This window comes from Aegilops tauschii, chromosome 4, assembly GCF_002575655.3.
Source record: "Aegilops tauschii subsp. strangulata cultivar AL8/78 chromosome 4, Aet v6.0, whole genome shotgun sequence".
In the NCBI taxonomy this organism is placed as follows: domain Eukaryota; kingdom Viridiplantae; phylum Streptophyta; class Magnoliopsida; order Poales; family Poaceae; genus Aegilops; species Aegilops tauschii.
In genome coordinates this window covers 382,175,317-382,202,351 of record NC_053038.3, presented here as the reverse complement: position 1 = coordinate 382,202,351, position 27,035 = coordinate 382,175,317, and the positions used below count along the sequence as shown (strand labels likewise).

Below are 27,035 nucleotides of genomic sequence, written 5' to 3'. Positions count from 1 at the left end.
CGGAGTCCTGCTAGCCCAGCACTACCGCTCCGGAACACTTAGACTAGCCGGCATGTGATTCACATCGTTCATGTGTCTGTCCCTTCGGGGAAATGTCACGCGGTGACTTCTGGAGTCCTGCTAGCCTGCTACAGCCCGGATTCCCGGAGACCTGTTAGCCCAGTTGCTACAGCCCGGATTCACACGCTGATGACCGACATGCTCGATGTTGTTTCATGTATGCATGTCCCCGTAAGTTAGTGCCACTTTGGGTTCACGACTAGTCATGTCGGCCCGGGTTCTCTGTCATATGGATGCTAGCGGCACTATCATATACGTGAGCCAAAAGGCGCAAACGGTCCCGGGCCAGGTAAGGCGACACCCGTGGGAATACCGTGCGTGAGGCCGCAAAGTGATATGACGTGTTACCGGCTAGATCGGTGTGACTTAGAATCGGGGTCCTGACAACTTTGCTTGAAAGCAGCCACGGATTCCTCCACCTCCTGCTCGCGCTCGATCCGTAGCTTCCTCAAGTCACCCATCAGTTCCTCGATGACCGCTATCAGCGTCATCCCCGAGGCACTGCTCTGCTCATGCAGCATCTTCCAGCCGGCGGCCTCCTCCTCCTTCTCAGCCAGCGCCTTGAGGAGCTTCGCATTGTCACCCATGAGTTGCTCGATGAGGCCGGTCGCCTTGTCAACCGAGACATCATTGATCTCGAGAAGCTTCATCAAGCCGTCGACCAGCTCCTGCTGCTTAATGAGGCCAGCGAGAATGTCGTCGTCACCGGCCAAGGACTTCAGCAACGCCAGCTCGTCGCGATCGCCGACGCAGCGAGTGCGCTTGTGAGAGCCCTCGCGTGCCCGTGAGAGCTCATTCGAGGGCTCCGCGGCACGCCAGGACATCTCTGATGCGGCTGCCGCTTCATGGCGGGACCTCTCTAGTGCTTCCACGACCTTGGTCTTTGCTGCCTGGTTATATGTCCACCCGAAACTCCTCCTACCGGTCATGGCGGAACAACTTGATAGGAAAGGCCAGTTTTGTGGGTGATGAGGAGAGGAACTGTGAAGTAATTTTTGAATGGGTAGTTTTTATAGCCCGGTGCTAAGTGTGAACACATATTAGTTTGATCGGTGTGAACACATATTAGTTTGATCAGTGTGAACATATTTGCAATTACTTATTGCGTTGTAATCTGCAATGTGACTAGAAACAAAGTCAAAATTTATTGATGGTTCTGGGCCTACAAAGCTCCGTTTCTGTTGTTCTGTCTCATCGCAAAAAGTTGTTTTGGATCAACCGTATGCCACGCATCGGAAGCCCGAAACGTGGGCCCTTGTTCTCGGATGTACGTGTACGTGTCTGCCCACAATCACACATGGTCATGATATCACCATCGTATCCTATGGATGCGTCGTCGCGTCTCCCACGAGGTGCCAGAAGGTTGACCATGTGGTTGCTCGCCGTTGAGGCGGCCGCGGCGCGCTCTGCTCGCATTCATCCGCGCGTTTTGCTCGCCATTGAGGAGGCCGCGGTGCGCTTCGCTCTGGCGTACCTGCGCTCGCTCTGCTCGCCGTTGAGGCAAATTTACAATGGTAACAGTTAATAATTGTCTTACATATTCGGGATAATTTAAAATGCCACATGCGGCAACGCACAAAACACTCACGACCTACTTATGCATACAATTATAATAAAATATTGGCTAAAAGGCTGAGCTGGCGGCCTTCCGACGACGGTCTTCTCGGACTCCATGATCAGCATATCACCCTTGCGGTCGTTCATTATGTGTAACTTACTAATCATCGCACACGAGTACTCGTAGACGCATCGTGTGCGATACTCCTAGCCACCGCAAGCAACTAGTTTGCATTTTTGAAAGTTTTTTGTATGAACAAAATCGCACACGAACTTACTATAGTAATCGCCTGTGTTATAATTTCTCATCGCAAATAGTTCATCCGAGTGGGCTGTTTGCTGCATATCACACACATCTGGTTTACACGAATCGTTTGTGTTCTTTTGGCTCATCACAAATGCCGCATATCACAGACATCTTGTTAAGTTGAACCATTTATGTTCTCTTCCCTAATCGAAAACAGTTTGTCCGAGTGAACCGTATGTCGTATACCACACAAACCTTGATCTGGCTCACCGTTTCTGCTGCATTCCCTAATAGCACACTGTTCATCGGAGCGAACTGTATGCCGTATATCGCACACACATTGATATGGCTGCCCGTTTCTGTTGTTCTGCCTCATCGCAAACAGTTTTGTTGGATCAACCGTATGCCCAGCATTGCACACGTAACTAAAATCTGAACTGTGTTTGATGTCTCCGCCATCACAAACGTTTTGCATCTTTTTTTATGGTTTTTTACATCCCCGTTTGTGATTAATGCATCGCACACAGTTTCATCAAAGGGTCTCTAGTCGTAGTGTCACGTTAGCAGCATCCTGCAGTAGTGTAACACTGTGATAGAATCTCGAGACGCTACCTTCTTTGAGAACATCTTTCCAATGAAGGAAAATAGAGCATTCACTAGTCAACCAACTTTACAAGGAGCACTTGAACCCGAACCTGAACCGGAAAATACTTCTTTTGTAACTCCGTATAATCCAAATGTGGAGAATGGCAGTGAAGTAGCTCCCGGAAGGAGCAAGAGACAACGGACTAAAAAGTCCTTTGGAGATGACTTTGCTGTGTATCTCGTGGATGATGTTCCCGGAACTCTTTCTGAAGCATATGCATCCCTAGATGCTGATGATTGGAAGGAGGCAGTCCAAAGTGAAATGGATTCCATTCTCACTAACGGAACATGGGAAATCTGTCCACGACCGATGGGTTGTAAACCTATTGGTTGCAAATGGATATTTAAAAGGAAGTTAAGACCTGATGGTACCATTGAAAAGTAAAGCTAGACTAGTGGCCAAGGGTTTTACCCAAAAGGAAGGTGAGGATTTCTTTGATACATACTCGCCTGTTGCTAGGATGACTACAATTCGGGTGCTAATTGCACTAGCAGCCTCACATAAATTCCCAATCCATCAAATGGATGTGAAGACAACTTTCCTAAATGGAGAGCTTGATGAGGAAATTTACATGCAGCAACCTGATGGTTTTGTAGCAACCGGGCAAGAAAACATGGTGTGTAGATTAAATAAATCACTCTATGGCCTCAAGCAGGCGCCGAAGCAGTGGCACGAAACATTTTACGAAACTCTCACTTCGGCAGGCTTTGTGGTGAATGAAGGAGACAAATGTGTGTACTATAAATATGGTGGGGATAAGGGTGTAATCTTATGCTTATACGTTGATGACATATTAATTTTTGGCACCAATATGGATGCTATAAATGATGTTAATTCCTTCTTGTCTCAAAAATTTGATATGAAAGATTTGGGAGAGGCGGATGTTATTTTAAACATAAAGCTGCAAATGAATGAGAACAGGATTACATTAAGTCAGTCTCATTATGTGGAGAAAATCCTGAGTCGGTTTGGTTTTGAGGACTCTAGAATATCTCCAACTCCTTATGACCCAAGTCTAAAGCTTCGAAAGAACAGAGGACAAGGGGTCGAGCAGCTAAAATACTCTCAAATTGTTGGTTCTCTCATGTACCTTGCTGCTGCAACTAGACCTGACATTTCATTTGCGGTTAGCAAATTGAGCCGGTTTAATTCAAATCCGGGAAATGATCATTGGACTGCACTAGAACGAGTAATGAGGTATTTGAGAGGAACCACAACGTATGGAATACACTATACAGGGTACCCTGATGTACCTGAAGGGTATAGTGATGCAAATTGGATCTCAGATGCAATGAGATCAAAGACACTAGTGGATATATATTTACTTTTGGCGGTGCTGCAATCTCTTGGAGGTCTCTCAAGCAGACTATCTTGACGAGGTCTACTATGGAGGCTGAACTTGTAGCACTTGACTCGGCTACTGTTGAGGCAGAGTGGCTGCGTGAACTCTTGAGTGATTTGCCAATGGTTGAAAAAACAATTACGGCCATCCTTATGAACTGTGATAACCAAACCGTGATCACTAAGGTTAAAAGTTCGAAGGATAACCTGAAGTCATCAAGACATGTGAAACGGCGTATCAAATCCGTCAGGAATTTGAGACGTAAAGGAGTGATCACCGTTGATTATATTAACACTACTAAAAACCTGGCGGATCCCTTTACAAAGGGACTATCACGTTCAGTGATAGATGGAGCATCAAGGGAAACCCGGCGTATGTGATCGGAGATCCTGTGAATTAGGAAAAGGGAAAAACAAGTTGTTGGAGCAACAGGAGAGAGTACATATGTATCTTCCATTTCCCGCTGAGTACTCTAAGTACTGCATGGGAGGCTGACTTTTGTCTTAATATGTTCTAAGGCCGAAACACTTTGGAAAGATACCGTCCTGCAGGGTATTCTTGAAAGAACACACCTATGTGAGCTTAGCTGTGAGGTCGCAATACATGAGATTTGGGTGATCTCTAATGAGCTCATTAAAGGACTAGGGAGCACGACCGTAATGCTCCAAACCTTAGGCGTGGGTCAAGGCGGCCTAGTATCAGTGATGCCTTCAGGTGAATCTCTTCTACACAAGACTGGCAATTCAAGGCACTATCCATTGCCTAGTTGTAAGAGGAGTGGATCATGGAGTGCTAGGTATAGTTCAACCCGAGATGGGTCTATACTTTAAAACTGGTATATCAAAGCCAGATGAGAACAAATGCAGACCTTGACTTCTTGGTGGGGATTGTTGAAATTATTGGGCCTTCTACTCAGATTGGGCCTAAATTAATTTCAGAATTGGAGAGAAGTCATGGGGGTGGACAGCCATGTGGGAGTTTAGTCCTACATTGCTAAGGGAGCAAGAGTTTGACCTGCATATAAGGGGGCCTTTCATGGTTCTCTTGATTAGGATGACTAAAGATGCAAGTGTACTCCACACGCGCGCACGCGAGTGCGCTCGCTCACATTTCACATTTATTCGCGTTTAATTACGTGTGACTTGTGACTTTGGCGAGGCGAGCGCGACCGTGGCCTAATAAAATGCATTTTTTTTATTTTCATCGTGCAATTTTTACTCTTATCCACCCGCGTCTGTCTCACGCATGAACGAGGATATACTCGCACGTTTACGTGCGGTTACATGTTCGTTCGTGATGGAGATATCCGAGGGGGCGGATCCTAGGATATAAGCAGACCGTGTTGCGTGGGGATTATCCATCCGAGTCTATAAGAGGGAGCCGTCCTTCTCGACAAAGACACTCGAGGAAAAACACAACCCTAAACTGTTCTTGTCTGCACCGCCGCCGTCGACCTTCGCCGATCCTCTCCCTGCCGTGCAGCAGGGCGAGGAGAGCAGTAATCTCCGGACTTTCCCCGGCATCGATGACCTGCACGGGTAGCTGGGCGATAAAGTTTCTGGGCAGTGCATCCGCACGACTGCTCCATCTTCCTCGACTACGTCCGCCTGCACTGCGATCTCTTCATCATCATCTCTCCATCGACATCGCCGTCTACACTGCGATCTCTTCATCATCAACTATCCATCGACATCGCCGTCTACACTGCGATCTCTTCATCGTCAACCCCGTTGTAAGAAATCCTCTTGTGATCGGCCATATTTTGTGTGATCTTGTTGTGGGACTTCTGTCCATGTCGTTTTCATTTACTCTGTTAGATTTCATCTACGTGATTGCATGTCTATAACTGTTAGATCTGTCCTTGTCATCAGTATCACATAAATTCAGAATTATATTAATTGTAGTACATGCTATATTTCCAACACTAAGACTACGACACTTACCAAACTATAAACTATATACAGAACATACTCCTTACGTCTCATAATGTAAGACATTTTTTGATACTAAACTAGTGCAGAAAACATCTTATATTATGGGACGGAGGAGTAATTTTTAACATGTATCAGTAGTCTACCAAATGCCTCGTGACTATTTCTGATTCCATCAGAGGTCGCAAAGATGTCGCGGGAACCGGGGTTTATTTTTCAAACAAAATCAACAACTTTCCAAGACGGACAAGAGCACGGCCGCCGGGTAATGACAGGGACGCAGCGGCGACGCTCATCCAATCCCCTCCCCGGCGCAAAACTGCCTCCCTGCGAGCGGGTCCCTAGTCTACGACCCCCACGTCAGCATCCCGGCCCGCCTCACCGTGAGTTGTTTATCCACTTGGACGGTTGGGCCGTTGGGCGGGCGGATACGCACGAACATCTCGAGATCCCCGCCCTCCGTCCCGCGCGCTCGACGCTCCGCCGTCCGTTTCGCCCTCCGAAGATCGGCCTCATCCACCACCACCACCACCACCTTCGCCCGCCGTCTCCTCCCTCCCCCACTCGCGTCCCGGCCGTCTCCTTTCTTTAATCGAAAAAATTCTTCCCGAATTCTCCTCCATCCCCCCACTAATCCCACCGGTGATCCCTTTCCCTAATGCTAACGATGAGCAGTCGCCGCGACTTCTCCACGCCTAACCCCTCCCCTCCCTTCCGCGCTTCTTCTTCTTCCTCTCCTTCTTCCTGGCGTTCCGTACTGATTCGGTCGTCGCGCCTGGGTTCGATTTGACCGCCCCCACCACCTGTCTTATCCGCCCGTGCAACCGCTCGGGCCGTTCGTTTCTTGGTTCCTCGCTCATCGGTTTTCTTGCGCTGGTTTGGGGATTATTGGGAGCAATACTTGTCCAGGTGCGTACCGAGTTCCTCCACATAAAAGGCTTTCTGTTTTTTCACTTTTATTGTGATGTTGCTGTTCTAGTCTTATCTGGGCTGAAGTTAATCGTTTTCTTGCTTTATGCGTGATATATACCTTTGTTTCATGCGTGCCTATAAATGGAATTTTTGTTGCTGTTGGCTTCTTGCCGCGCATGGACTCAATCATTGAAACAGTTCTGAGTGTTCGATCAGTTCCGTGTCTGTCCATAATAAGAACTTAGAGGATCACGTGCTATTTTGGCTTGTGTACCAGAGTAAGGTTCATAACAGTTACTAGTGCGGGTCCTTGTTAGTACTGTCATCAGTGAAAGTAAACAGTCAGCAGTACAAAGTTTCATAAAAGGAGAAAAGGGGCTCAAAAGCTCCAAAGAATAGAAGGACAAAAATGTATCTTTAACAGTACCAAGGCTGTTTTTTACCTGTAATAAGTTTCTTTGACAAGTCAACCAAAAGTCATACTACTACTCAACTTAGAACTGTGTGGCTTAAACTGAAATCATTGAACTGAAACTTTCCATACCTAACTTGGTTTCTGAATTTCAGCGATTGACATTATGACAAAGTATTCTAAATTTGAATGGTAAGAATATAGTACTTTTTTTTGTGATTATTAGATTTTTTTTGCTTGCTGTGGCTCCTAGAAAGTTTCATTATCAAGATACAATCCTGCTTGCTGCAATATCTGATTGATATCATCTAACTTTAGATCATTTTACAGTTCTTCACTCTGCATACCATGTGAACAAGTTTGAAGGTAGGGCCATACCTGTGCTGCCGTGCAGCACAATGATATCTACTAAGACGCCACATTGGTGATTGTTGTAATTATATTGTTCAAAAGTATAGAAAAGAGACGTTGAAGAAAATCGACATAGATTTGTGACGGTGGATACTGGTTATGGAAGGTATATTATTAATCAGAACAGTTTGAATCGAAACGAGACAATGAGCAAAATGATGATTTAACCGGACTTCCCAGAGCCTTTACTGTTATGGAGATTTCATCACATGAACCATCAGAAGCAGAAATTTTAATTGGACATGAAGATGACACAGAATTGACACCATGCGAAGGTATGGAATTTGAGTCTGAAGATGCTGCAAGGGATTTTTACAGCTTGTATGCGAGACATGCAGGTTTTCGAATTCGGATCAGCAGGTATACCCGCTCCAGACGTGATAATTCAATCATTTCTCGTCGTATTGTATGCTCAAAGGAGGGATTTCATGAAACACGTAACTGTGAAGGCCTCCACCCTGACCAAAAACAGCAAGAACGGACAGGTACTAGAGTTGGTTGCAAGGCTATGATAATGATAAAAAAAATTGATCCTGGCAAATGGGTAGTTACTAAATTTGTGAAAACCCATAATCATGGATCAGTTCCACCAAGAAAACTTGATATTAGGTCAGCACATCAGGACCTTAATCCAGTTGAAAAGCCACATTCTGCCGAGGAAGACCCTGTTGAGGAACCGGTTGAGGGAATGGAATTTGATTCTGAAGAAACCGCAAAATTGTTCTATATAAATTATGCGAGGCTTAATGGTTTTCGTGCACGTATTAGCAGGTATTGCCGTTCAAGACGTGATAATTCAATCATTTCTCGCCAGATTGTGTGCTCCAAGGAAGGCTTCCGTGAAGTTCGAGCCAAGAAAGAGATTACAGACGAAGGGAAAACGAAGCGCCCAAGAATGATTACTAGAGTTGGTTGCAAAGCTATGATTGTGGTGAAAAAGATGAACTCTGGAAAATGGATGGTATCTAAATTTGAGAAGGAGCATAATCATTCGTTGTTATCTTCTAAACAGGCCCCTAGTACATCGAACATTACTTCTGGAGAAAATGCTGAATTTGCTGCAAAGAGTTCAGATCCTGATGAAGCGAAGGTTGAGGAATATAGTGCAGGGATTCAATGTAATTCTACAGATTCACTCACTGTACTTTACAACCAATTATGTCAGGAAGCTATAAAATTTGCAAAAGAAGGATCAGTCACAGAAGAAATTTACCATGTGGCGATGTCTGCCTTGAAAGAGGCGGCAGAGAAGGTTGCTCAACTCAAAAGTTGTCATCCAACAATGCCGCACCGTGGAGTTTCTAGTAGTGAAAGTAAACATAAGGTCGTACAGATGAAAACAATGAGTGCTTCGCAATGTTCAGATGTGGCCAAACAGAAAACAACACCTTCGCAGCTCACGATGTTTCAAGAGTCTACCTCCAAACTAATGTTCATTCCTACCAACCTGTTAACTGATTCAGGCTTAGCTAATTCTGATAACAATCATCCGTCATTGTGTGCTTTCACCTCAAGTGGTAAATACACTATGTATAAGATGCTATCAATTAATCCAGTAACTTATTGCTTATAAACTCTTCTGTTTATAACAAATGTTGCATATTCTATCAACAGGGAGACAATGCAGGCATGGATCAGAATGTTCTTATTTGCATGCTGAAAACAGAAAGGAGGACTGTCCTGAGAAATATCAGGTTACCCTGCCAACCTCCTCATCTGTTTCAGTGATAATCTCCACAGCATTTGATATTTCTTATTGGGTTCCAAGGTTCTTATTTGTAGTTCTATTGCAGAATAGCACTTCGAGTCGGGCAACACAGGGAAATCATTCAACCTATCATGGACATTCTGAAGAAACTACAGTTGCTATTCCTGCTATACCTCTGACGCTATACATGCCTTTGTCGAGGAATTCACCTGGAGCTTCTGCTGGTTAGATTCCATTTTCTTGTGCCGATTACGGAATAAATATTTATAACTTTATGTTCCCAGCAAAGAAGTATCATCCATGTTGTTGCAGTAATTTTGAAAAAAAAAGTCTAATGTTTCCATTGTCTAGTTAATGATAGATTGACGGGTTAGCTTCAGAGGTTCGCATATGTCACGAACAAAATAATATTTATTTATTATTCCTCACCACAGGCTGCTAAAATTTTAGTGCTTGACAGTTTAGTCCATTACCTTTTTCAGTCTAGCTGTTTTTTCTTTTTGATGGGACTCCAGTGTAGCTGTTTAATTTGTAAGTTCGCACAACCAATTCTCTAGCCTTAGGTCATTGTGTCCATCATGACCACTCCATATATCATATTTCCATTCCAAGTAGTTTTACTTGTGTGTTTTTAAGACGACAGCAGTTTTCATTGAGTGGGAGCAATTCTACTTGTTTAAGAAAGAGGAAAGGAGCAAGATGGAATATGGGAAATTCAGTATGGATAGAACTTATGAGAAAACTGGTATAGGTTTCCTTTGACTTATGTTCCATGACCTGCCCTTGTCGCTTCCTTTTTTTTTCAAGGAGGAAAACCCCCGGCCTTTGCATTGATTGATGCACACAACCCTCCCCTTGTCGGTCCCTAGGTGGTAAGCCCATGATTCCAACCCATGGAACATAAATAGTAGACGTATGCATAGAAAATTGATCTTTCAGGATAGGTGTCAAATTAGAAGCTGAGACCAGAAATGAGAGTAATTTTCATCATTTCTTGAATCTGTGGTTTCATCCTTTAAGATGTTCCGTGTCCAGAATAGTAAATTGTATATCATAGCTTGGCAAAAAGTTTGGTCAGGTTTTCAGTGCTGATTCTGGAACATTTTAAAATTTGGACATCTGCAAATTAAAATGTTTCTGTCCTCAGAGTCAATGACTAATGTATTTATAGTCCCATACTATTGCAGATAGCTTCAAAACAAGTTATACTGTTTTTCATGAATCAACACACTAAGCTACTGTTGTTTAAGGCTTTCACACACGCACATTAGGCTTTAACTTTTAATAGATCGAAGCAGTACAGGGCATTGACTGATAGATGTTCATTTCCTTGGGCTACAGATGGACAGTACAAATTGTTGGCTGCACCTATTGAAGCAGTTCCAATTTCATACCGCCCCGCAGAACCCATCAGACAACCAAAAAGAAGTTTTTGTAATTTAGGTCCATTGCCAGGTGTTATGTCTGAACTGACCAGGCGAGAAAAAGGTCCACACCCTCTTGTGCATGCTACAGCTCTTGCTTGTGGTGCTCGTGTTGTTCCTGTTGAGGAGGCAGCTTCGCTGATCAAGGCCATCGAGTCCAAGATCAGATCTGGAGGAGCCAAAATAGCAAGATTACCTTCAAGCAGGCTGACACGTCTAGTTCCTGAGGCGGTCTCCATGTCATCGTCTAGTGAAGATGGTGAGGACAATGACCACAGTGAGCCACCGGCGGTGAATGTCGAAGGCTACTGCCATGATGATCAGATATCTGAGGAAATGAAGTTGCAAGGTGAGGCATCAGAGTTGGAAACTGATTCTGAGAATTGTTCTGGGCATGAAAACCATGATACTGCTGATTGCTGACAGATGATGACTGAAGGAGGAAAGTTGTCTGAAGATGTAATTTTCTGAACCATAAAGCTGTATGAAGATCGAAGCTACCCTGCAAGGTAGTAAATTTATACTATAATTTAGAACATTTGTGTATAAATTGGATTTAGGATTCTAACCACTTGTCTCATGTTGATTATAGACTGTAATTGGGTTAACTCAAATAGTTAACTCCATTGAAGGGTTTTGTAAAAAAAAAGAACCACCCTTGCAGTGTTGGTGGATAATCTGTACATGAACTACTTTTATAGAAAGCAAAGATAAATGCATTCATACTTCAACTGACTCTATCTTGCTGGAGAGAACTTTTAGCAGTCAATAATGCTATGATCGTTTTGAAAATAATAATTTTATGATCAAATTCGATGATGGTTTTGCTTCTTCGCATCCATTCTGTAGCAACTTCTTTGTAAGCAAACACGTACCGGGAGTTCAGCATTTTACATATCTGTCAAAAGCACACCTGCTATCCTGTGCCTTGAACTGAAATGATGATCGTGTGCTTGGAATCGGTTTTGCATTCAACTACTTTCTTTCATATATTCACTATTTTTATGAACTGATGACTTGCACATGTTATTGTATGAGTTTTGCACATTTCGACATCCTACACTAAAAAAATAAGGATGTTTTTAAAAACTTTGAAGCCTTCGAACACCCATTTAAGAGAAGAAGAAAAAACAGTTGTCCTTATCTATCGGTTCAGCAAGATTCTGTGATCACGACTTTTTCGTCTCCACTCATCCCCCCCCTTTTTCTAGTGACCAGAATCTATTTCCATTTGGATGTGATCGTCAAAATTGGCTGCAAACGCTGCATCATAAATAAAGGGAAAAACACGTTTGTGAACACAAAGTTCAAGGCATGTCAGACATTTATTTTTGATGCAAACAATCAAACCGCCTCGTTTATTATTTTGATGCAAACAGCCAGAAGAAGAAAAAACCTGTCATGTCGAAAGGTCAGGATGGGAACGGGCCAACCCGGACCTGGCCTTGGACCCAGCCCGTGTGGCCCCAAAACCTGGCATTGTTTTTGTGAATAAATAAAATGTTAAAATTAGGGACAATTTATAATGGAATCCGAGTGTAATAACTAATAAAATTACATGGTTAGTAGAAATGCTAGAATATAAGCAGAGTTAAGAAAACATCGCACCCTGTATTCCTCCGCTTGGGGTTACAAATAAGTAACAGTACAAGTGAGTACCAGTGATCCTACATCTAAGGAGGACGAGGCGGTGCACCTGGTACATGCCCTGCATGCTAACTAGTAGGGAGGCGGCAAACAGATTTGTAACGAGAAAAAAATCAAACCATCTACTTGTGGTTTATACGTATGCATGCTGAAACATATAAGACAATTTTGTTGTTGATATATGCGAGCATTTACCGAAAATTATATGACAGACTACATCGCAGAATCGGGTACTGGCGCGACGAAGATTGCAGCTGGTGTGTGATTATAAGCTATAAGATGGGCCGACCCGGCTGACCCAGCGGGTCACCCGATGCCGGCCCTGTTGACCCAAATCTCGTTTGAGACCGACCCACTTGACCCATTGGCCTCAAATTTTTGGGTCGGGTCAGCGACCCAGCGGGCCGACCCGACCCATTCCCATCCTGATCGAAAGGAGGCATTGCTGTTTTTCAGCACCACAAAGTTCACTGCCTCGTTTCCATCTTCATTTCTTGTAGAAACAGACACTGATCAACATCACTCTTTTATGCCTGAAACTGAAAGTCTCCAAAACCCGTAGGGATGATATAAAGTTAGCCTCACTAGTCTACCTCGCGTGCGCGCACCGGCTCTATCTTGAGGCGGCGGCAAGGGAAATCAAAGAACTTGTGATTTGTCAAAACATCATGCTCTCACCTGCTAGATTTAAAATTATCGCTGACTTTTCGCTAATGCCTCGCCACGAAAAGGAAAGCTCGCTTTGTCCAAACCGTGTCATACCAAACCTGTACTGCCAGTACTGATGTACGGTGAATACAACTTCTCTTTTGTTTTCTGTCAGTAGCATGACAGTAAATTCTAAGTCTGACCATCTACACGAAGTCTTAATATGACCAGCATTTCTTTCCATTTTTTAAAAGTTGTTCATCTGATCCTCAGTGGTTTCTCTATCTTATTATTTTCTTCACTAACAGCCATTTTGGAGTGGTCATATGTCGTGCAGTTCTGCAACTCCTTTTCCAGTTTAGTAAAGCTAGGCAGGAGAGTCCTTATCTGACTATCTTGCAGCAAATGCACTTGTGATGAGTTATCATCTATTCGTACGTGACCTGATATATTATTTCAAATCTCAGCCACATATTTCGATCAATATCCAACCATCATCATCGCAACCTAATTTTATTGTAACAATTTACATAACAAAATTGCACACCGTCAAAAGAATGCAATTTTAGACACTATTATGGAATTTTAAGTGTCTCTTGGGGTTGTAGGATTTTCACTGAAAATTTGGAGGATTTAGGGTTGCTAAATTCCTATTGATTGCTTTATCAAAAAAAAAAGTTCCTATTGATTGCATTCATGTAGAGTACCCTCAATTTCATAGGCTCGAACTCCACTTTATTTTTTCATCAAGAAGCTCTCTCTTCAATCCACGGAGAATTGCCCTGTTTTGAAATCTTATAGACAAATCCAGAGTAGCCTGTGTTTTGTTATCCGTACGTTTAGCAGGACTCAGATTTCAAGATTTTCAGGAGATGAAAAAATTAGCAAAAGCGATGTATACAAGACAAGAGGCACATTCCCAAGCAGAATAATATGGTGCTATGCATTAACAGGGGAGAAGACAGGGTCATACACTCATACGATCATATCAGGCAGACCGATCCGAGTTCCAAATATGAAAGCACAGTGCATCTATACATAGCCAAAACAAGCACCAATCTGTGACAGAAACTTAACATTGCGCATGAAAAATATACGGAACCAACTCTACTAGTACCCCCCGCACATGGACCCATTTTTCGTCATCATCATCGACCTACACAGCACACACACACACACACCACTGCTTTATTCTGAAAAAACACAATTCCACCGCATCGCGCTTTTCATCTGCTTGGCGGGAAATCAGACTTTGGGTCCAGCAGCAAGGATCTCCTCGGTGAGGGTGCTGTCCTCCCCGATCTTGTAGCTGGCGAACACCTCGAAGTTCTTCCCGAACAGGCCGGCCAGCTTCAGGAGCGTCTCCTTGTACGCTGCCTTGTCCGTCCACTGCACGCGAGAAAGCAACCGCTGAGTGCATGTTCAAAAGAAGAGAAGCAACCAAGCAGAAAAAATGGCTGAATGAGCTGAAGAGGGCTCACGGTGTTGATCGGGTCGAGGATCTCAGACGGCACGCCCTCGATGGCGGTGGGGATCTCGAGGCCGAAGACCTCGGTCTTCTGGTAGTTGGCCGTGAGGAGCTCGCCGGAGTGGATGGCGTCGATGATCTTCCTGGTGTACGGCAGCTTGATCCGCTTGCCGACGCCGTACCTGGACCCAGCGACGAACGCAGAGTCAGCTCATCTCATACAGTCATACGCATGGTGGTCGTGCGGAATCTCATTGCAAGGATAAGGATAGGGATCGCACCTTCCGCCGGACCAGCCGGTGTTGACGAGCCACCCGGTGGCGCCGTACGTCTGCATCTTCTCGGCGAGCATAGCGGCGTACTTGGTCGGGTGGAGCATGATGAACGCCGCGCCGAAGCAGGCCGAGAAGGTGGCCTGCGGCTCCTTGATGCCGTCCTCTGTACCGGCAACCTGTCACGATGACGATGGCAAAAGCGATCAGATCGGCATCCCCGAGGAACAAACAAGCTGGTGAATCAACGAATGCTTAGTAGTAGAGTCTTATTACGAGAGCAGTGTAGCCGCTGATGAAGTGGTACATGGTCTGCGCCAGGTTCAGCTTGCTGACAGGCGGGAGCACCCCGAACGCGTCGCAGGCCAGGAGGATGACGTTCTTGGGGTGTGGCCCGACGCACGGTATCTTAGCGTTGGGGATGTACTCGATCGGGTACGCGGCACGAGTGTTCTCTGCAATACGGTCCGGGATGCGATGTTATTACCATCATCTTTGCTACTGTATGCGATCTTTGGTGTGGCTGTATTATTTTTTTAGTGATATTATTGATTTTTACCTGTGACAGATTTGTCGGTGTAATCGACCTCGCGGGTGTGCTCGTCGAAGACAACGTTCTCCAGCACTACAAGCAGAACATTTCAGTCGAATGTAAGCCACGAAAAGACCATGATGCTCATTGTTCAGGGTTGAAAAGAACAGAGTTACAAAGGGGAGGGCTGAGGCGGCTACCTGTTCCGAACTTGATGGCGTTCCAAATGTCAGGTTCTTTCTCCCGGGAGAGGTCTATGCACTTGGCGTAGCAGCCGCCCTCGATGTTGGAGACGCCATTGTCACTCCAGCAGTGCTCGTCGTCGCCGATCAGGAGCCTGTTGTGATCAGTCGACAGCGTCGTCTTTCCAGTACCTGTTGTTGTTGTTGTGAGAGAAACAAAACACAAATCAAATTTCCCAAATTCACAAAATATGTGGCAAATGCAGACAAAAAAATGTGTTTCATATTATTGGAAAACTGAAAAGGTGACATCACACGATAATGCTAATATTTATTGAAACTAGACTAGACGGGCCGCTGAGCAAGGCGAAGGCGTCAGTCAGGTGCATGCGGTTGGGCAGGTGACGGTTCTTGCGGCCGGACGGATCCATCCAATCCATGGATGGATGATGGATCTGTTACGTTCCGTTAACGAACGTAGTACCTGAGAGCCCAAAGAAGAGGGCGACGTCGCCGTCTCGGCCCATGTTGCAGCCGGAGTGGAGGGAGAGGATGCGCCTCTTGGGCATGAGGTAGTGCATGACGCCGAAGAGGCCCTTCTTCATCTCCCCGGCGTACTGCGTGCCCAGGATGACCATCTCCCGCCGCCCCAGGTTGATGTCCACGCTCGTCGACGACGTCATGTAGTGCGTGTAGCGGTTGCAGGGGAACTTGCCGGCGTTGTATATCGTGAAGTCCGGCGTGCCGAAGCTCTCCAGCTCCTCCTCCGTCGGACGTATACACCTGATACATCCCGTCCGGTGCTTACTACTACAATTCTACTGTAAAAAAACGTACTGCAATGAACCTGAATGTGGTATTATTATTACAGACATGTTGTGCATGAAGAGCGAGTGGTAGGCCCTGGCGGAGATGATGCGGACTTTGATGCGGTTCTCGGGGTCCCAGTTGAGGAACTGGTCGTTCACGTACACCTTGTCCAGGGAGTTGAGGTAGTCCACGGCCCTCTCCCTGTTGGTCAGGAACGTGTGCTCGTCCATCTCGATGTTCGGCGAGCCCCTGTAATTATCGCCACAACGAGACATACAATGTTCAGTTACTTGTTAGCTGAAGACGAAGGAGAAGAAGAAGCACATGTTCAGTTCAGCGATGGCAGCAGAGCACTCACTTGCCCCACCAGAGCTCCTGCGCCGCCGCCTCGTCCTTGACGATGCGCTTGTCCCTGGGCGACCGGCCGGTCTTGGCGCCGGACAGCGTCGCCAGCGCGCCGGTGGCCGTGATGAACGACCCCTTCTCGTACTTGATGGCCTGCTCGTACAGCTCTGTTTGTTTTTTTTTGGTTTGGAACACAAGATCAGAACACACGGACGACACATTTTATTTATCTGAATGAACAGAGTTTAGAAGACAGGTGAGTGTGTCGCGTACCGCCGGGCGAGAGGTTGTAGAGGACATGGGTGAACTTGAGGGAGCTGTCGCTGACGCTGATGGTGGGTGCGACGTGGTGGTGGTGGTGGTGGTGATGAGGCTGCGGCGGCGGTGGCGCGGCCGCCGGCGCGGTCTTGGCCGCGGCCTCGCCCTTCCTGGCCGGATCGCCCCGCACCACCTTGGGCCCGGTCTCACGGGTCAGCGACGCCAACGACGCGCTGCATCCATCAGAGTGTCAGTTTGCATGTACAAAACCATTTTTATCATAATTAAAATTGCACCTGGCAGTGAGTTCACTATGCTTTTTTTTAAACGGGTGAGTTTTTTTTTGACAAACGGGTGAGTTCACTATGTAACGCGAGCTCATTTGTCAACACAGCAGATCGATCTATGCACGCAATGAGCTAGACAAGAAAAAAAACATTGTTTGAGGAACTACGAAAAGGGTACGAGGTTTCTTGGGAAGACGGGAGCGAGTTGCACCTGCACGACGGCGACAGCGACGTCGCGTCAAGCCAATGTTTTCGGTACCCCCATGCCCAAGTTGCCTTGCCGGCCCCATGCGTCATCCCAGATATTGCGTGCGTGATCATGTTCGCTACGCGCGTGAACCACCGCCCCTTTGTGATTTTGCACTTCCTATAGGCGTTGTTTGGATAGGCAGAATATAGAGAACGCGATCTCTACAAACCAGGGAAACGGTTTAACAGAATAAAACCTTGTTTGTTTGTTCCAACAAATTCGTGGATATAGCAAACCAGGATCCTTAAAACCCAGGATTTCAGGTTTATAGAAAAACGAGTATTAGTCGTTTTTCCAAAAACACGATTAGCATATACTTATCGTAACTGTTTCTCCCCGAATCATGGGCACGGCTGCTTTGTACGAAGCATGCACGACCAGCGTCGCTCGGCGACGGCCAACTCTAGCAGCTGTGATTCGGTGCCGATGAAGGGAGGTAGGCGCGGCGACCTCGGCGTCGAGGGAAGCAACCGCTGGCATCCACACGTGCTCAGTCATGACGTCCTGAGTGGAGGCAAGCACCGTCGTATATGAGCTGAGGAGCTTGCCAGAAGGGCACGGCTGGCTGCCGTCACAGTAGGAGGCGTCGAGGCTATTCAGGGCCCAGTGGATGCTGCTACCGACGACTTGGGCGTACAGGGCATGCATCCGCCGGCGGCCAACCACCGAAGGAGTCGTCACGAACCTCGCCACGGCTGTCCCGTCACCGTGGGTGGCGTCAAGCCTATGCATGCCGCCAACGGCGATGAGGGATCAGAGATCAAAGGAAGAAGCCTGGCCTAATTACGGACGGGAATACGAATGGCTAATTGCTATCCAAAGAAGGCACTGGGCAACCTAGAATTGCGTTTTTCTAGTCCAAACAAAGTTTTCCACAAGCTGATTATTAACCGAAAAAATAGTAAAACCAGTTTTTGCTAAACATTAGCTAGAAACTCGTTTTATATATTCCCGTGGCTAATATCTGCTAGCCAAACAACGCCATAATGCTTGTGCTAACATTACGCTCTATAAAAGATGTTGGCCGCCCTTGTTATTTTTTGTAGTACTATGAAGAACCAAGGAAAAAAACTTTGTAGTGCGAGTTTAGGATTCAGTAGCCTACATGGCTGATCCTCAAAAAAAAACCTACATGGCTACATCTACATGGGTAGTATATGCAACTTTATGCGGTGCGATAAGAACAAAACTATTAAGTGACATTTTGGCACTTCGATGCAGGCATGAGGTCACGTGAATACCCAAAAGATGTGGTGCAGATTTTATCGCGATGGTGGCACAGGCACTTTTGGTTGGAAAACGACCACCGGGGTGATCGTCAACAGTCATCACAGCCCTCCTTTTTTTAGGGCATGGCCGATGGGCCACGCTGGACGGGTGCCCCAGGCGCCACATCAACATGCTGAACGCCACCTCCACCAAACGTGCTCCTTGCAAAGAGAGACGGACTCCTGCAGAGGAGCTAGCCTCCTCCCTGACAAAAGCAGCGAGGCAACTGCTCGGGCGACGCGGTGTGAGCTTTGTAGCTCAGGACCACAGCTTGGAGATTGCATGTGTTGAAAGGTGGGTGAGAGAGAGAGAAAATAAGATGATGACATCAAGAAAATAACCTCCGTCGAGTGATTGTGGCACAAATCATAGCTCCATTCAAATTTATCTAGGCGGAAGAGGTGAGGCATCACCATGCTTCCTTTGTTTTTTTTTTAAAGGAGGATGACCTCCGGCCTCTGCATCTGGGCGATGCATACGGCCACTTGCTAGACCCCCTGGTTTCAGTTTCTTTGCTCTTCTTCTTTAAATTCATTTACCCCTCACCTAAAAAGTTTCTTTATATTATTCCCATCTCATCAAAATAAAAAACCTTATATTATTCCTTCTTGGTGTTACTTTCTGTAAAAAACAAAAACTATGGCCCAGCGTCCAGTCTATAGGCGAAATGCTTAAGGGGTGGACCGAGCGGTGACATATATTGCCATCATCGGACCCGCACGTGGCGGTCAAATGGACAAGTAGAAGATTGTTATCGTGCATGTTCCGTCCTCCGTTCTTTCTTCCCAAGTCCATCCAGCAAAAAAGCAAAGTGCCAAATAAAAGGAGGCCTTGATCTTCGCCATTCTCCAATTAATTGTAATTGCCAAGAAAATATTAATGGCCGCTTTTACATGTCGGGGTAGAAGCAGAGGCAGAAGGGAACGGGGTGCGAGAGGAGAAGAGAGGAGAGGATTGATATATTGATTGACCTGATGGACTGGAGCTGCTGCTTCCGGCGGTCCTCGTCGGAGACGGCGACGGCGAAGGGGGAGGCGCTGGTGTCCTTGATGGGCGTGGTGGGCGCCGAGCGCTTCCGCTGCATGGAGTGCAGCTCGTCGATGTTCTGCGCCCGCACCGGCGCCGAGCTGTCGTCGTGGCAGATCCCGTTCTCGTGCTTGGCCGCCGCCTTCTTCTCCGCGTGCGTCGTGTCGATCCGCGCCAGCCCGTTCGGCGTCGCCATGGCCGCCCGCCTCCTTCTGCTCTTCCAAGAAAACAACGACAACAACAACCAACATTAGCAACCCAGCGATCCTACGCCACGCACCATTGCTGCGAGCAAGAACCAGAGGAAGAGAAAGGATTTGTACGAGGCACGCACGAGGAGAGGAGAGAACAGGGGTACGTGAGGCAGTAGGGGTGGTGGCGGTGGCACACGACGGCACAAGGAGCTAGTGAGAGATGTGGGGCAGATGGGTAGAGCCCCGGCGAGGGAGGCTTTTAAAGGGGCCGGAGCTAACCATGGTTGGGTTACTTGACCATGCCCTTCGGGTTGGCTGGGTTGGGGCTTCCGGGCTCGAGGGAAGGGAAGCTTGTGGAAAGCGGGTGCGGGAAATCACCACCAAAGTTCATTGCGCGCACTAAATGAGTTCAGATGGGGGGTGAATACGCTGGCGCGTTGGGTTGTGACTTGTGACCCATGAAAGGAAACCATAGCGTGTGAATTGTGATATGTAGTTCGGAATAAAACGATTGGACTAGGGATTTTTGGCTATTTAGGGTGGTGTGCTCAGTTCTTCGGAACATGGAAGGATGCTGTAAAAGATGGGTTGATTTTAGTACCATATGATGTGATTGTGGCAAAAGATTCAAATCTCGCCGCCGGTCACGCTCATCGATCGGCCGCGCTCCACACGGGTCACGAGTCGGTGGACCCATGCGCCGCCGAATACCGCTCAACCTTATCTCGGGGCATGGCAGGCCGGGAGTGTGTCATGCGCAGTTGTCACACCGAGAAGATGCCGCAAGGCTAGGCTGCGCAATTTGGGGCGTTGTTCTACGCCACCACCCCTGGGCGTTGGCGCTGTTGCATGGAAGATGAGAGGAGGCGAGAGGTGTGGCGCTGCACGGGAGCTTCCCTGACGCTGCTGATTGTTGCCAGATGGCATTGGAGATGGCTAGTTATGTCGACAACTAGATGTGATAAAGGCAAGGCGTGGCGTTGATCACATGATGCTACGAGCCGTGGACGGTGGCATTGCAACCGTTGATGGTAGAGTTACAACATGGAGGGAGCCGCAATCACGCGGGGAGGGGGGGGGGGGGTGCGAACAACGACGACCGAGGAGGCACGACGGCGGTGCTCATGTGTTGTAATTGTTGGTGGCAGAACCGCAACAACGTGCCAGCATACTGTAACCATTGATGGCAAAAGCTACACCGTCGAGGTGGAAGCCAAAAAATTTATTATGTATTTAGTGATATTAATTTTTTTAGTGTAGTTGTTGTTGAATTTTTTTTCTACAAAATTGGTATTATATTGCACCATTTGAATTGGGAGACAATTTATATGTGTTCTTTTCAAAGACGGAAGGAGTAGTAAAGAATTCCAACATTTGTAGGAAGTATTTACTCCCACATCCAGAATAGTACATAAAAGAAGCCGTTTATTTTTTTTATCATTCTTCATGATCTCGAGGGTATTTCAGATATCTTGGAGGTAATTGATGATGTATTTGTCTCTACACACAAAGCTTTCGAAGCTACAAGAGTGCTTGGTTACACGATGGCATTAAGTTTCGATTGTCTTCAAACTTACTTTTTCAAGTGCAATTATTAACCCCTTGCAAAATTGTTGGCTTTTTACCTACAAATGGCCTATTATCTTAGATACCTCAAAATAAGTGTTATGGCAAAAATATCGTCGAAGCCTTTAGTTTGTGTAATATACATTTTTTATGTTTTTAGACTTATTTGCACATGTAATACTTTATTGGAAAAATTGACTTATGCAATCCAGTTTGCCCCATCCGCTTACCCTAATTTAGTGTTTGTTAGACCCACTTTTGCCTGTTTTTATGGCTAATTTTCTACAGCAGATTATAAAATACACAACACACACACACAGTTCAGCAACTGCAAAGTAAACCTCTTTCTTTGTAATCCAAAACAGTGATCAATGAAATGACAAATATCAGCACAACGGAGTGATGGATAACTATGAATATCTTCGCACCCAGTGGATCAAAATACCAATTCAAACCGTAACAAGAGAATTTCAATAGAAACTCATCGTTTCTCGTTTTGCGAAACGTGGCAGGAGGTGTAGCCGGTTCACTGACAGGATGAATTATGTATGTGCTGTGTTACCGTAATATAACACTTTTGACTTGACAATGCAGTAGGTGATTTCAAATGGGATTTCCCCGCCTGCTTATCATCCAGTACATAGCCAGGTGACCAGCCAGGTTATTACTAGTATGCAGGCCCTCTGTCATCGGCGTTATCATTTGCAGATAATCTGACCATCTTACTGGGTCGCTGCAGGCCTAGCTCCAGCTGTTATCCAACCTCTCAGGATAATCCAACAGAAAATTAGGCTAGCACTGCTGAGCAGCTCAACATGTCATGTATAAAAAATAAATAAGATCAGGGGAGTGTCAACGTTTGATCGAGCACTGGCTTAGCTAGCCAGAGTTCGTGCGTTGCCATTGCATGCACATGTGTGTGTGAGATGGATGGATAGGGATGACAACGTACGTATTGCCCCTTGTGAAAACAAAGCACCATTTTCTCCACCTGTTATCTGCTTAGTAGTAACATGTATACTACTACTCGCTTGTTTTTAATTGGAATATACACAAGTCAGATGTACGAGCGACATCCGGTTCAGTAGTACTAGTAGTATGATAGAAGATGGCCGTAGTCTAAAAGCAAGGAACTCGCGGTGCATTCTCAAGTCAACGGAATTTATATTACATTAATTAATTTGATTTGACAGGTGTTCATGGATTAGTCCCCTCCAACTTTTTTATTTTCCTTGTTATTGTGTACGTATCGGTCCTTTTCATCTATCGCTCTGCTCTTCCGTTTACTGGCTGCTAACTTTTCTGATAAGATCGTTCTCGAGATTTTGGCCAGCCATGAGGAGGATACTGCCGTGAAGCAGCAAGGGAGTCATTCGGTCGAGAAGGCAACCAAGTTGGTCCCGTGAATCCATTTTATATACGAATGCAGTGAATCAAACGCAGAGCGTGACATTACCTTCCGTTTGGGGGCAGGATTTTTATGAACTCCACTAGTGAATTCTGCACGCAGAAGCGAAATGCAAGTGTGATATTTATTTTGACTTTTCGGATGAGCTCGCCGTTACTGACTGACTCTTGGCAAAGCCAGAGAGGTCAGCTGCGGCGTTTAATCAAACTAGTAAAATGCCCGTGCGTTGCTACGGGCCACAATGCATAAGAATAAATTTGTCTTCATAAAATTTATCCATCTAAACAGTCTGGATTATCTTAAATACATACCATATATGAAGGAGACAATAATCCTAGACGCACGGACCCTTACGAGAGTTTTAGAGAATCTCCTTCTAACTCATCTTTCTCCCCCTGATTTTCAGCTGGGGTTGGCCCCATCCTTCCCTGATCTTAAATCCTGTTGGTCCACAGTCGATAGTCCGTTGAACCCGTAAAAGAACTTCCTGTAGATGTAGCATTACTCTGGAGGAGAAATATGGTTGTCCAGACTATCCGACTGTTATCACCAACACGTGGTCTCTCTTTTTTCTGCCGGGCCCTCCCCTTACTACTCGTTTTCCTGCCATAGCGAGACATTTCTTTTTTTGTTGGAACCCTTTCCTTTAAAAACATGTCTAACATGTAACGTTAGGATCGTCATGCATGTCATGTGACCTTTTTTATGGTAGGTAACTTTTCTTCTTCCTACTATCTCTGCCATTGAAGCCCCCTTCTCCATAAAAAAAATACATTTTTAATAGAAGGATAAACATATTGCGCCATAAAGCAAATGCAATCAGTGCATGTCATGTGACCTTGTCGTCTTTTATGGTAGATAACTTTTCTTCTGCTCACTATCTCTGCATTGGAACCCCCCTTCTCTAATAAAAAATAATACATTTTTTCGTAGCAGGATAAACGTATTGCACCATGAAGCAAGTGCAATCAGTACATGCATACCGATATGTTCTCTGTAGCAAAAATTTACTCGATTTTTTTTTGCAAAATCCATCATATATCCGCATCTCGACTCAATTTTTTCAGATTCGTCTCGACTGATAGCTACCGTCTTGTCCTCCTCAAATCCTTGTCGCTAGCAATCTTGGCATTGCACGGTCGTAACGGTCGCTGCTAAGAATTGTGACGCACACAGCATGTCTTGTGGTGGTGTGTCTGATACAACTGCAGAGTGTCCATTTGTGTTTGTGCTTCTGTTAGGCAAGTCTGGTAAGTATGCATGTAAGTTGTAGTCAATTTCACAGCTGAACTATCATGTATAGCAAAGAACAGTGTAGTAATAAAGATAAGAGGGTCGTAAATATGCAGGTATGGCCAAAAAAAATTATGACATCAATAATTAACTCTGTTTTTCATGTAATTATATTTCTATACCAAACGTCAATAATTTCTCATTACCAAACGTCAATAATTTCTCACCGTCCAAGAGTGTCAGCTCCTTACACATAGCCTCTGTAAAATTGTAATGACTAAAATACTAATAAATCTAATGGTTCCAATAAATAGAAATTCAGGGATAGGAGTTTCTACAGCTTGGACGGACGGTGGTACAATCCATATAATTCATCTGAGCAGTACCTAGTGACTTGTTTCACATGATCAAACCAGAACACATTGAGTGTTAATCACATAGTGATGTGAACTAGATTGTTGACTCTAGTAAACTCTTTAGATGTTGGTCACATGGTGATGTGACCAGTGAGTGTTAATCACATGGTGATGTGAACTAGATTATTGACTCTAGTGCAAGTGGGAGACTATTGGAAATATGCCCTAGAGGCAATAATAAATTGGTTATTATTATATTTCCTTATTCATGATAATCGTTTATTATCCATGCTAGAATTGTATTGATAGGAAACTCAGATACATGTGTGGATACATAGACAACACTATGTCCCTAGTAAGCCTCTAGTTGACTAGCTCGTTGATCAATAGATGGTTACGGTTTCCTGACCATGGACATTGGATGTCGTTGATAACGGGATCACATCATTAGGAGAATGATGTGATGGACAAGACCCGATCCTAAGCATAGCATAAAAGATCGTGTAGTTTCGTTTGCTAGAGCTTTTCCAATTTCAAGTATCTTTTCCTTAGACCATGAGATCGTGCAACTCCCGGATACCGTAGGAGTGCTTTGGGTGTGCCAAACATCACAACGTAACTGGGTGACTATAAAGGTGCACTACGGGTATCTCCAAAAGTGTCTGTTGGGTTGGCACGGATCGAGACTGGGATTTGTCACTCCGTGTGACGGAGAGGTATCACTGGGCCCACTCGGTAATGCATCATCATAATGAGCTCAATGTGACTAAGGCGTTAGTCACGGGATCATGCATTGCGGTACGAGTAAAGAGACTTGCCGGTAACGAGATTGAACAAGGTATTGGGATACCGACGATCGAATCTCGGGCAAGTAACATACCGATTGACAAAGGGAATTGCATACGGATTGATTGAATCCTCGACATCGTGGTTCATCCGATGAGATCATCGTGGAACATGTGGGAGCCAACATGGGTATCCAGATCCCGCTGTTGGTTATTGACCGGAGAGGCGTCTCGGTCATGTCTGCATATCTCCCGAACCCGTAGGGTCTACACACTTAAGGTCCGGTGACGCTAGGGTTGTAGAGATATATGTATGCGGAAACCCAAAAGTTGTTCGGAGTCCCGGATGAGATCCCGGACGTCACGAGAGGTTCCGGAATGGTCCGGAGGTGAAGAATTATATATAGGAAGTCCAGTTTCGGCCACCGGGAAAGTTTCGGGGGTTACCGGTATTGTACCGGGACCACCGGAAGGGTCCCGGGGGTCCACCGGGTGGGGCCAACTATCCCGGAGGGCCTCGTGGGCTGAAAGTGGAAGGGAACCAGCCCTTAGTGGGCTGGGGCGCCCCCCCTTGGGCCTCCCCCCATGCGCCTAGGGTTGGGAACCCTAGGGGGGAGTTCCCCCTTGCCTTGGGGGGCAAGGCAACCCCTTCCCCCCCTTGTGGCCGCCGCCCCCCCTTGAGATCCCATCTCTTGGGGCCGGCGCCCCCCCAGGGGGCCTATATAAAGGGGGGAGAGAGGGCAGAAAGACACAGCCTTGGGCGCCTCCCTCCTCCCCTGCAACACCTCTCTCTCTCCCGCAGAAGCTTAGAGAAGCCCTGCCGAGACCCGCTACATCCACCACCACGCCGTCGTGCTACTGGATCTCCATCAACCTCTCCTTTCCCCTTGCTGGATCAAGAAGGAGGAGACGTCGCTGCACCGTACGTGTGTTGAACGCGGAGGTGCCGTCCGTTCGGCACTCGGTCATCGGTGATTTGGATCACGGCGAGTACGACTCCGTCATCCACGTTCATTGGAACGCTTCCGCTCGCGATCTACAAGGGTATGTAGATGCACTCCCTTCCCCTCGTTGCTAGTATACTCCATAGATGCATCTTGGTGAACGTAGGAAAATTTTAAAATTATGCTACGATTACCAACAGTGGCATCATGAGCCAGGTCTATGCGTAGTTACTATGCACGAGTAGAACACAAAGCAGTTGTGGGCGTTGAGTTTGCCAATTCTTCTTGCCGCTACTAGTCGTTTCTTGTTTCGACGGCATTGTAGGATGAAGCGGCCCGCACCGACCTTACACGTACCTTACGTGAGACAGGTTCCACCGACTGACATGCACTAGATGCATAAGGTGGCTAGCGGGTGTCTGTCTCTCCTACTTTAGTCGGAACGGATTCGATGAAAAGGGTCCTTATGAAGGGTAAATAGAGATTGGCAAATCACGTTGTGGTCATACGTAGGTAAGAAAACGTTCTTGCTAGAAACCTACAAACCACGTAAAAACATGCAACAATAATTAGAGGACGTCTAACTTGTTTTTGCAGCAAGTGCTATGTGATGTGATATGGCCAGAAGATGTGATGAATGATATATGTGATGTATGAGATTGATCATATTCTTGTAATAGGAATCACGACTTGCATGTCGATGAGTATGACAACCGGCAGGAGCCATAGGAGTTGTCTTTATTATTTTGTATGACCTGCGTGTCATTGAATAACGCCATGTAAATTACTTTACTTTGTTGCTAAACGCGTTAGCCATAGAAGTAGAAGTAATCGTTGGCGAGACAACTTCATGAAGACACAATGATGGAGATCATGATGATGGAGATCATGGTGTCATGCCGGTG

At 46.0% G+C, this 27,035-nt stretch overlaps 2 protein-coding genes across 3 annotated transcripts; one reads left to right on the top strand and one right to left on the bottom strand.

Moving 5' to 3' along the window:
- Nucleotides 1-6,204: 6,204 nt before the first annotated feature.
- LOC109761678 (uncharacterized) lies at nucleotides 6,205-11,381 on the top strand. 2 transcript variants are annotated; one of them, XM_040387305.3, is made up of 6 exons: nucleotides 6,205-6,692; nucleotides 7,438-9,035; nucleotides 9,133-9,212; nucleotides 9,312-9,450; nucleotides 10,568-10,999; nucleotides 11,077-11,381. In XM_040387305.3, the coding sequence occupies exons 2-6, from the start codon at nucleotides 7,712-7,714 to the stop codon at nucleotides 11,085-11,087; spliced, it is 1,986 nt and encodes a 661-aa protein (XP_040243239.1). In that variant the 5' UTR covers nucleotides 6,205-6,692; nucleotides 7,438-7,711; the 3' UTR covers nucleotides 11,088-11,381. The 2 variants fall into 2 exon arrangements, with proteins under 2 accessions (XP_040243239.1, XP_020176088.1); XM_020320499.4 differs by having other exon boundaries at nucleotides 10,568-11,381.
- Nucleotides 11,382-13,867: 2,486 nt separating this feature from the next.
- Nucleotides 13,868-20,234, bottom strand: LOC109761682 (phosphoenolpyruvate carboxykinase (ATP)). Its single transcript, XM_020320501.4, has 12 exons — nucleotides 19,979-20,234; nucleotides 19,590-19,856; nucleotides 16,828-17,045; nucleotides 16,568-16,721; nucleotides 16,273-16,458; nucleotides 15,884-16,182; nucleotides 15,418-15,591; nucleotides 15,245-15,310; nucleotides 14,962-15,140; nucleotides 14,695-14,864; nucleotides 14,427-14,595; nucleotides 13,868-14,334 (listed from the first exon to the last, which is right to left on the bottom strand). Exons 2-12 carry the CDS (start codon nucleotides 19,838-19,840, stop codon nucleotides 14,191-14,193), a joined length of 2,010 nt encoding a protein of 669 aa, XP_020176090.1. The 5' UTR covers nucleotides 19,841-19,856; nucleotides 19,979-20,234; the 3' UTR covers nucleotides 13,868-14,190.
- Between the last annotated feature and the right edge of the window lie 6,801 nt (nucleotides 20,235-27,035).